This window comes from Lissotriton vulgaris, chromosome 1_1 (assembly GCF_964263255.1).
Source record: "Lissotriton vulgaris chromosome 1_1, aLisVul1.2, whole genome shotgun sequence".
NCBI lineage: Eukaryota > Metazoa > Chordata > Amphibia > Caudata > Salamandridae > Lissotriton > Lissotriton vulgaris.
In genome coordinates, this window is record NC_141685.1 from 1,396,240,684 (window position 1) to 1,396,252,743 (window position 12,060).

The 12,060-nt window shown below is 39.4% G+C and overlaps 1 protein-coding gene across 2 annotated transcripts in view; it reads right to left on the reverse strand.

The window, feature by feature from the left end:
• Positions 1–203: 203 nt before the first annotated feature.
• LOC147750572 (galectin-1-like) overlaps positions 204–12,060 on the reverse strand; it is a 116,334-nt gene continuing 104,477 nt past the window's right edge. The window contains exons 4-5 of one of the 2 annotated variants that reach the window (XR_015310084.1): positions 5,392–6,472; positions 204–5,313 (exon numbers count right to left, since the gene is read on the reverse strand). Coding sequence is in view for 1 of the 2 variants with exons in the window: in XM_086966957.1 (XP_086823083.1) it covers positions 6,308–6,472 (165 nt within the window). In the remaining variant the exon portion in view is untranslated. Of the gene's footprint in view, positions 6,473–12,060 lie in introns of both variants that reach the window. The other variant, XM_086966957.1, reaches the window with a different exon arrangement.

Here is a 12,060-nt window from a genome sequence, read left to right on the forward strand (position 1 = left end):
ATGAAAATATTCTTGGACATAAATTTTTGACTAAGCTGTTTTCTGTATGAACATTGTTTATCATCGTGATAATTACAGCTAATATTGAGATAAAAGAGTTAAAACATTGTTCAAGTAGTGCACACAGTTATCTCCTATTACAAAGAACAGTGGTCCCTATATGAAAGTAGTATACAAAGAACACAATGATCATACACTTAGTAAGTAGTATGTCTTCTGTCCGTCCGGACAGGATTTTTATTTTCTATTAAGTGAAATTCAAAGTTTCTAAAAGATGTCAAGCGGGCACAGCCGTGACCTTTAACATACAAGACACAACAACGAGAAAAGTGGAAAAAGCAAAAAATCTGTCTGTGCACTTGTACTTCAGTGAAACAGACTTGAGATGTTCAAAAAAAAACCACCATTGCATTATTCAATGTTACATAGAAAGTTTGCATATGGGGTTAAAGGTCGACGTTTCGATGCCTTTTCTAAAATAGAGGCATCATCACCAGGACAAGGGATGATATTATTGTTGTCTTGGACACCATTAGTAAAATTTAAGCCTTTTCGTTACATTTACTTTACAAACATATTTACATTGGGAAGAAAAGGGGGGGAAGACAAAAGAAAATAACATGAGTAACAGGCATATAACAAAGATCCTTTATGGCTATACATGGAGTGATTTCGGGTGACGCACTCTGTCTTTTAACCGTGGTGGGTGTTTAAAACAGTTGAGGAGTGAGGCATAGTTTGTGGCATCCTGTGAAAAAAACGGCGCGGTGACTGTGAGAGTATATGAAGGCTGTAACATGCATGATAGCACTCTCCTAAGAACGTGGACGTGCAAGACGATATTGACATTGGCTAAAGTGGGTCATTTGTCCGTGACAGGTGTTTAAAATAATTGAGGAGTGAGGAGTCCGGATGAAACATAGTTTGTGGCATCATGCGAGAAATTACGGCGCAGTGACTGTGAGAATATATTTAAGGCGGTAACATGCATAATAGCACTCTCCTAAAATCATGGGCGTGCAGGACGATATTGCCATTTGTTAAAAATGGGTCGTGTGCACTGTCTGTTCGAATCGTGCACAGAGGGGGTTGGGCGTGCTTACTGCCAATAACAGCGGTTTGGCAAGAGGTCTAAACAGGTATTGAATAGCACCTACGTAGTAACTGTGAGGCGATCAGTAGGAAGTTCTACAGGGTAAGCACCGCTATGTCAGGCTATCTGTTAAGAAATAAACCGTTGGTTAAAGCCTTGACAATGCGCGGCGTGCACATTTACTCTAAGGGATTAGGAAAGTGTGTTACCTGGAAAATCGGGTTTAATCCTTAGCTTTATGTTCTTCCGGTTTCTAAAATTGTCCGGAGCGGGTGAACACAGCTCGTTCGTATTAAATAATATGCGAGGAGCACAATGGCTATCTAGAATGAAGCGAAGGAATGCCGAATTATACGAGAAAAAAGATAAAAGCTACTCGCTAGTATAGTGGCAGTCTTGGCATGCAGCAGGAGTAAACTTACTGGGTAGGAGAATCAACGCTGCCGCGGGTGTGGCGATCCGGTGCTGGATCGGCATAGTTTCCCGGGTTTAAATCTCAAGGGGAGTGAACAGCGTGAAAGGACTGGGTAGCGAGGGTGAGGTGAAAGGGAGTGTTTGCGGCGGCCATTTTACAGTAGTGATTTATACTATAGTCAACATGCAGTTTGCACAGAAGGAAATACAATATCTGTATTTTCTGAAACTTAATGACATGTAATGAATTTCTAGAAATTTACAGCAGGGACGTCCAGTCCTCAAGTCGATTTAACCCATTACGAATGCTGTTGGTACGCAGGATCCAGTGTAATTCTTCTTTATTCAGCAGTTGTGACATGTCTGCTCCTCTGGGTGGTGGTTTGATAATTGTAATCACAGTCCAGAGAAAGTCTTTTTCACTGTGTCCTTTGGTAGAAAAGGGTTCCACAAGTGGTGCATTCGCTGTTTTGCATTTGATCCTACTCCGATGTTGACCGATCTGGAGTTTTATTTTTTGGCTGGTTTGTCCTATATAGATGAGCATACAAGGACACAGAATGGCATACACTAGGTTCGCAGAATTACAATTAGAAAAATATTTCCGTTCAAATTTGATGTTACCATATTCAAACGTTTTTCCTTCGATTGTGGTGTCACAACAGATACAACCCCCACACTTAGCATGGCCTATGAGTGGGTGAAGGCCCCAGATATCATTTACAGTGGTTTTTGGTGTTTGTGGCGGGAGAGCTGCCCTAACGAGATGATCTTTAATATTCTTAGCACGCTTGAAGGCAAACATGGGCTTGTCTAGTGTTAGTTGCCCCGCATTGAGGACTGGCCAGTGTTTCAGTACACTTTTTCTGATGGCATTGGATGCCGGTGAGAATGTGGTAACACAGATGAGTTTGTCCGGTGCATTCTTTTGTTTGGGCTCTAAAAGGGTCTCTCTTGGGCAATACCAAGCCCTTTTAAGAGATTTGTGCACCAGTTTACGTGGGTAACCTCTACTTCTAAGTTTTTTGCTAAGGATCTTCGCCTCAGCAAAATAATCATCCCTAAAATAACAGTTACGCCTGATGCGGAGGAACTGGGAGAAGGGTAAGGAATCGCGTAGGGCCTGGGGGTGATGGCTAGTGTATTCGAGCAGAGTGTTGCGCTCAGTGGGCTTGTGATGCAGTGTGGTGGTTAGACGGCCTTCTGTGTGTCTTATTTGTAAGTCAAGGAAAGGGATGGAATCCTTATTAGTGGACAGAGTATAGCAAAGTCCGCCACTGTTGTTGTTCAGCCAGTGTTGGAAGGCTGTGAGATTTTCAGGAGAATCATTCCATAGTAGAAAAATATTGTCAATATATCTTTTCCACAAGGCAATGCCATTGTGGAAAGGATTAGACGTGTGGAGAATGCTGTTGGTCTCCAGATGGTCCATGTTTAGAATGGCTAGGTTGGGAGCAAAAATCGCTCCCATGGAAGTTCCTTTGACTTGACCATAAAATTGTCCCTCAAAAAGAAAAAAGTTTTTTGTCAAACAGATTTCGAGTAGCTCAAGGATGAATATAGAGGGCACGTTATGAGGACGTGCTCTTGATTCAAGGACCTTCTCAATCACACGGAGGGATTCAAATTGTGGGATATTGGTGTACAGTGATTCCACATCCAGCGTGCACATAGTGCTGGATGTGGGATCAAAGGGGTAATCCTCTATGAAATGTATCATAGCCATACTGTCCCTGATGTAACAGATGGTTTCAGGGACGAATGGCTTGATGAAATAATCTATGTAATGCCCTAATGGTTCGAGGATCGAACCACAGCCCGAAACTATGGGGCGGCCTGGTGGTGATTGTGGGTTTTTGTGGATCTTGGGCAAGCAGTAGATCACAGGAATCCGTGGTGATCAGTTATCTCCGGCAACTTTGCTGCTTGATCCACTTTTATACCAATTATGACACCCACACCATGTTTACTGCTGGCTTTGGCATTATGGTGGCAATTCTTCATATATTGTAGGTATCCCTGGTGCAATGGTGACCAGACCACCCCTCAGATACTCCTGGTCCTTCCATAATTACAGTAATTCACGGTATTGTGGGAATCCAAAGCAGGAAACCGATTGCCCCATCATAATGGTCGGAAGTCCTTGCATATTATAGGCATCCCGTGGTATAGTTCAGCCTCAGCCTGTCTAAAAGAACTACACTGGCTGCCTATCAGAAAAGAGCCGAGTATAAGCAATGCGCACAAAGCACTGTTTAAACATAGCCTCAGAATACCGCACAACAAATTGGAATTCTATGTCTCCTCTCGCGACCTTAGGTCAGGCAGTCACGCTCTAGCCAAAACCCCACACATCAACGAGTTAGAGCAGGGGGTCTTTCCTTTACCTATCTGGCAGCTACCCACTGGAACAACCTCCCGTTAGAGCTTCTTCTCACTGAGGATCACATGAGTTTTCGAAAGAAGCTGAAGACATGTTTTTTTTCAGGACTCAAGTAGTGATGCTCATGGATTATGGCTCCAGACCTGATGTCTTTAGCATTTACCATATTTTCACTCCAAGCAGGCTCTCCATCTATCCCAGCACTGTGATGTCCCTTGGGATGAATGTTGCGCTTCACAAAATACAAATACAAATAGTTGTGCCCAATAAAGGACTAGTATCAACCCTAGCAACTATGGTGGTAATTCTTAGCATGCTCTTAGCTGCCATGTTGTGACAGTGCACAGTCCTGGATTAATGCTTGACCAGGCACATTTGTGGTAATTATTGTCACAGTGTAGTCGCCTATGGTTTTGTATACATTTGTTAGGTCAATCTGTCCTGTAAAGGCAGTTTTTGCCACAGTTTTCTGGAGGCAGGTGGATATTCAACACCCCTGCGGACTGTCAACTTTACTTGCCACATCTTGAAAGTATTGGAATTTTTCATAAGTGACACCTCGGAACCTATCAGTTTTCTGTATATTTATGACAGAAAATACTGTTCTAAAATGATCTTTTGGGATCCAGTTTTTCAAGAGCTTTTTTTAGGAGTACCCCACAGAAAGTACCCTTCAAGTAAGTCAGGTTTAGTCACTACTGTCCAGATGGCATTTACACCACACCAATTTCAGATATCACTAGCTACCAATAAACAACACTGCATTGTCCCATAATGTTTTTTGTAACGACTTTCATGTGGGCCCTCGCTTAAACTTGCTCAAAGGGCAATTCATTTCTCTTGCTGTCATCTGGGTCAGAAGCCACCTTATCTTTTCCACTCACTTTTCGAGTCACATTTCTTCCCATATGATTTTTTTGGTGATGCCACTGTCAGGCCAAAGGTCAAGTAATACAGTTTCTAGTGATTTAGGGCCTGATTACGATGGCGGTAGGACAGCCACCGTCAGGTTGCCGGTGGCTGTCCCACTGCCATCCAGCCCATCTGATCTGACCGTCGCATTATGTTGCAGGCGGTCGGATCATGACTGGTGGGGGGAAAGACCACTGTGTCCGACAGGATCAAGGATCACATCAGTGCAGCGGCTGGAATGCTACTCCATACAATGGGCGGGCCTGAGCAGGGATTAGGATGTCCCTATGCGGCGGCCATTTCATGGCGGTTAACCCGCCATGAAAAGGTAGGCAGAAAGTGACTTGGGGGCCCCTAGCAGGCCCCCTTCCCCCTGAGCCTCTGCTTTGGGCCCTGGGGGGCACCTATGGTGAACCCTACATGTCACTGCACCATGTGGCCGGCACCAAATGAGGCCTACAACATAGTGCAGGGATATGTAAGATGTGCATATTTTGTAATGCAGCGTGGGCTGCAGTCCGCAGCACACGCCGCAAGACAAAGTATACACATTGTGACCGCCGTTAAGGCGGTCTCTTGTAATGCAGGCAGTGGGACCGCCGACTACTAGTTGGGCCGTCCTGCTTCTACCACAGAACTGGTCAGATGTAAGTCTGACCGGCATTGTTCTCTGGCCCTTAATCACAATGCAAATTATTTTTCTGAAACCTGAAAAATCCTGCGCTTTTTGTTCACAGAGTGTTAAGAACTCTGATGCAACCATTGCCTAAGTCACGTGCCCTCCTTCTCTGACATGACGCATCTGTGAATTGCTGAGTATACATGTTGTAAGAACTCACAAACAAGATACTAACTACATCACAACCCAGGCTCCTTCTCCTCTGTGTCACTGACGTCCTCACTGAGTGAGACATCATGGGAGGCCACTTCCTGTAATGACACTTCATGTGACAGTAATTCCTGCAGGAATCACATTTGGCTAAGGTAATGTTTAGTGAGTAAATGAATAATTGAATAATATTGTCACTTGGTATTAAACTTAAAAGTTGGGACAATCAGAACAAAGCGATATAAAAAAGCTTTTCTGTCTTTCTGCCATTTGCAGATGCGAAATTACATTGGTCGGTCTTTCGTCGTAGAGACCTTTTGCCAGACCAGAATCCCTTTTATAAAGTGAATATGGTATCCCAAAAATAGATTTTTCAACCATGGCCAGGCAGCACATTTGCAGGGATAGTCGTAAGAGAAGAGATATATTTTTTAAGGTGTTGCCCTTTTACTGGTTACAGAAATAGATGTAGAGGAATAACTAACTCTAGAAGCAACAATTTAATAAAGAAAAGAAAACTTTATTCAGAATACATATTCGTATACAGAGGACCTTATTGAAAAAGATGACACCCCATGGGATAAGCTCAAACTCCACGCCCTCTCTAGATAATCGGGCTGACTTCCCACAGTCAGGGAGTTTCTGTGGCGTGTACTCTAGGCTGTCACCACAGGCTTCAGCATCCTTCCTTAAACATTGTAGCCACACTGTAAGAATGCAAGTCAAATCCTTCAATAAACAGACAGTTGACCACATCCAGGCACAGCCGGTTTGGAAACGAAATCTTTACAGTATCCTGCAAAGTGATCAGCATTTGATCCATGCCGTATCGTATGGTTACCTGCAATGAATAGGAAAAAGTAGAGTTCACTATTAGGGTAACATGCCATGCTTCAGTTTCTGCCAACCTGGATCTTGCCAGCCTCTCAAACCCCACTGCTTGCATCAGTCTCTTCCTCCAGCCCCACCCTCCTCTTCACCTCCACCCCAAAACCTCTACTGAGTGCTCCTCTAACTTTCTTTGACTCTTAGGTTCAACCAGGGCTCTATCATTTCCACCTGCTACCAGTTTTCACTAGAATTATCTTGTAATCTGCCCCAATTTTACTTCTAAAACCCCTTGCATAAGACAGTAGGAGTTGCAAATGCACGACCCTTCTAGAAGAGGATTGGAATCTTGTAAATACATGTCCTGGTAGAGGAGCACATGGGAAGCCCATAAACACACATCGCTGGTGAAGGAAGATATGGGAAGCTTGTAAATATGTGACCCTCACGGGGAATGATCATTGATGTTTTCAAATGCTTGTCCCTAGTGAAAAAGGACATCGGCAGGTTGTAAATACATCTCCCAGTTGGAAGAGAGCTATGGCTGCTTGTAAATAAATGTCGCTGGTGGTGGAAGATATGGGATAAAATAAAAATAAAAAATGCATGCAAGGTGATGGGGGATTTTACAAGTGTTTAAATACATGTTCACATGACTGTGGAAGCTGTTAAACTGCATGTCTCTGGTGGAGGTAGATTGTGGAAGCATGTAATACAAGCCATTGATGGTGGGGGACTTGTAAAGCTTGTTCATACTTTTCAGAAACTTATTGCAATTTGCATGAACTATGGTGCAACCATTGGGATCTGAAACCTAGGTCTAAGGTACACATTATATTTTTTCCACTCCATATTTTCACCCCTCTGCATTGTAAGTTGCACAACAGACAGGCCTTCTCACTGAAGAAACATTACATTTTTATTCTGACATCCACAGCACAAGTAAGGCAGACAAAACTATTTTAGAAGAGGAAAAAGTTTAGACCAGTTGCAAAAATACAATTAAGGAAGGAGGACAAAAATAATCCATGTCACATTGCCCTCAGGGATCCTCTCGCTGCCCTTCCATATAAAAAGAGACGTGTCTTGTCTAGGATTATGCGAAATTCACGTAATTTGCTTCGTCTAGTTTTGCAAAATGAAGACAAAACATGTGCAATTACACTTAATTAGGCAAAATGCAAGGTCATCATTTAGTGATATATTTTAGCATAAAATACGCCACAAGTAGAAAAGCCCCACAAACAGCCACTCACGTTCAGATGTTCCGGTGTGCAAAAACGAAAGCACCCCAAATAACAGCCGCTCAAGTTCCGTTCCATTTGTAGAAAATTTTGCAGAGGTTTGCTTAATAACTGTGTCATGAAGTTCCTGAAATGACACCAGCTAATTTAAATTTAGCTCAGCTCTAGTCCTCTCGCTGTCAAAAAGGCCTATTCAAGGTGCAGTTGATAAGATCTGCCTTGAGGCTAATTTAATGGACTTAGATGTCCAGAATCCACAATATCCCTGCAGCCAAAGCTAGGCCTGAAGTACAGCAGCTACATCTACTGTTTCCCCACCAAAATTAGTTTTGAGCGTAAACCATGTCCAACCTTCCCGGTTCTACAACCTCCATCCGGTCCCTTTGCTATTTCCTCTTCAAGCCTATCACTTAAAGCTGTACTTCATTACATGTGGCCAATTGTTTTGGTTTCAGAGCAGTTTATCTCTCCAGCCCTTAAGAATATGTAGATAATATCCTTTAAAGCTGTGATTAGACCAAAGACATAAATCCCATTTTTGACCTCAGTCGGGCTAGCCTTTGGCATCCACCATCCATTTGCTGTTTTATTGGAGCCCCTGGTATGGAAAGAAATTTGACTAAGATTACTACATTTTGAGATATAGACTTCTGAAATGTGGTCTCTTCAAGGGTAATCAAAGTAGGTAAGGGATTCATTGAACACCCTGTTAACAGGATACTGAGAATCTGTTGGCAGTCTGAACATCACATGTGTGAGACCTTTGTTTTGTGGTCGTTTTTTAGGACATGAAGTTATAGAATTGCTTTGACTGATATCTTAACATTAGAGTTTCAATCCACTGATTAGCCCAGGCTGCCATAAGAGTCATTATATCAGCGGGAACACAGATCACATCCAAAATATACACTTACCATTTTTCTATCAAGCACAACATTTTAACTATTTACAATTCATAATAGTAAACTGAGGCGGCCTGACCCTTTTTGTGATTGTCTGCACAATGCCTCATAAGATAACACTAGGCTAGTGCTAAATGATATCTGAAAATGTACTCTCTAGCTTGTCAAACCTATAACCACATATTTGGTTCTTCTGAAGGTGCCAGGCTCTGAGTCAGGATTTTTTTTTTCGAGTTTTTATATCTATCCTATTTCTATTGGTCGTTTTCTGATTATCTGTTCACATAGTCCTATTATATTTTAAGTATTAGAATGTTGTATGACAAAATATTGTGAACAAAAATATCATGTGACATGAATATTGTGTCAAAATATAGTTTACCAAAATATTCCGTTTAGGTATTTATAATAGAAATGACAAAAATAGTGCGCCAAAAATATCGTTGAAGAGAATATCAGTCAAAAAAGGGAACAATATTGTTTTTATTAATAAATATTGACTTCAAAGTAATTTATTTGAAATAGTTAATTCTTTCAAGATAATAGAATGTTAAATAGTTGAAATCATTGATTTAATTTAATTTAATTACATATATAATAATATATATATATTAATAGATATAGACATTAAATATATAGGAATAACTAACATTTTACATTTATTTAATTTAAATATTAACATTAAATTGAAGTGAAAATTACAAATAATATACAACGATATATATATTTTAAGACGAACAGAATAACAATATTTTAATAATTTATACATTTACAAAAATAGTAATAACAAAAACAAAAAAATACTTACAATAATATATTAAATACAAAAATTAAAACAATATACACATAAAAAACAAAATATAAAAACATTGGGAAAAATAAAATTAAACAACAAAATAGAACTGAATATAATTCCACTCTAACCAACATTAGGGAAACTGTTTTGAGGGGTTAGATTTACTATTTCCACTCAAATCTAAGCCACGTAAGGGAAAGCATAGTACTTCGGTGTGGTTAAAGCTACTATTCTCACTTAAATCTATTCAACAGTAAGAAAATGTTGGTCTTCAGAGGGGTTACATTTACTAGCCCCATTCCAGTCTACTCATCAGTCTGCAAAGCGCTCAACTTCAAAGAGGTTAGATTTGCTATTCCCACTCCAATCTAAGCAACATTAGGGAAAGTCCAATTACTATTCCACCTCCAATGTATGCAAATGTAGGGTAAGTGTTGAACACATAAATATTTTCTAGAAAACATTTAAATTCCAAACAACAATAACATTTTAAATCCTATTTTATGAAAACAAAAGCTGCATACAACATAAACCAAAACAATACAAATACAATCATCTACATAATAAGTTAATTAATATTAAATTAAAGTCACTTCTTTCCCTGTGACCCAGAAATATCACAAACACCCAAACATTAAATAAATTAACATTTACAGGAAAATATTACTTAAATAAAACAAAATAAAAACTTTTAAACACCTTTTACAAATATTAATTAGACAAACATGTAGCAATGAATTAATCCTAATAAAACAAATAATTTTAACAATAAATAAAAATATACTAAGTTAATTATCAGTTACAAAAGACCTGATTAACAATTAAATAGACAACTAGTATTTAATATACCAATTCACTACTAAAATATAAATTAATATACATTTAAAAATGTCAATAAATCAATTACAATTTATTGACCTTCCCATCCTATTACCATACAGACCAACGACTACATTATAAATTCTATTCTGCGATATATTGGTATTCACAATATTTTTGACATGATATTCATGTGACATGATATTTTTACTTTAATATTTGTGCCATTTACCTCATAGCAGTGACTGAATATTAAGTTTGGGTGTCATTCTGTCATTGGTGCTGTATTTTCGTTTCTAACCCCTTGTAGACTAATGATCTATTTTTAAAGTGTGGCAGAGAAGGTACTCCATCACAAACTCAAATGAACAACCTAAACTCAAATTGTTGGTCCATGCACCTCATTTAAAGGTAGCACATCTTCCTCTGAGGGCTCAATTGATTAGAGGATGTCAGAGGAAGGACAATGCACCATCCTTGCTATTTAGAGTGGACAGTGTAATGTATTTTCTTTCTGCCCACCACTGCCAGATAAACCTGGGGGTGAGGGACAGAAAAAAAGCACTAGCAAACTCCATATTTGGGAGAAAACTGCCAGAGTATGAGAGTCATTAGATCTTTGCTTTACAGAAACAACATTCCACTAGTGGAGTTTATTTCTGAATAACAAAAACTTTGAAAAATAATGGTAACTAGACATCAAAACTGACGGTGGCTGTCCACCAAACTTTTTAAACATTGAAAATAACCACTTTAACAGCGGTTCCTTTCAAGGTATAGAGATGACGACTGGCTGGCGATCATTTCTAAATGTGGTGACTTGTAGTCCATTAGGGTGGCTGACGTAATGCCCTCCACCACCCTGACAGATTGAGTACAGTCTGTCAAACCTTAAATTAGGACCTAAGTCGCCACTGCTCAACTTTGCTACCCCTCAAAAATGTGCTGAAAAGGAGTAATTTGATGGCAGTCTTGAAACTGCTTAACTTCACTGCCCCTAGGGAGAAGTGCAGAACAGGAGTAACTTGATTACACAATATAAGTGCAACCAGAATAACTGGCAAGGAAACACCACTGTTTAATGACTGTACACACTTAGGATAGTGAAGTTACGGCACATTGACCCAGGCCCCTATTAAAAGACTATTATTGATGGATACGTTGCGGGGGTTACTAGATTTAAGATTTTAGAAGACCCTTAATAGAGCATATACATTATATTTTGTCTGTCTCTATGAATTCACCTTGGAAAAAGGATTTGTGACATTAATGTATGATAATGACAAATGTGAGTTAGGTTACCAAGTTTAATAAAAATGCACAAATGAAGCTTGATTTAGATACTGCATCATAAAAGCATTCAGAAAGATTGGTGTGGGTTTCTTATGACATTTACTCATTGATAAGCTAATGTGAAGTTTAACAAAAAGATTAACATATGTTTTCTTTATGCATAGATGAATGTAAACAAATGATAACATAGACATTTCTATATAAGAAAAGCCATTTTGTGTGTTAGGAAAATGGTTAATAACACTAGAATGTGTGATGTGAGCACTGACATTGACAGGAGAAATAGATGCTACACAAGGTGATGTTATAATTTGTGCTTCGTAAAGGTTTATTTTAAATGTGCCTATCAAATCCTGAATTATATATTAAACTATAACGTGTTGAGAGATTTACAAATTATATGCAAAATTATAGTGAAGTGTTAATATTTCTTTTATGGGCACCTTATACTCATATGATATAATTGCAAATCACTAGTTTGCCTAATTGAAGAACTAATGCACTGTTTTAAATTATGTGCAGTTCATATTTCAGCACAAATTCATCG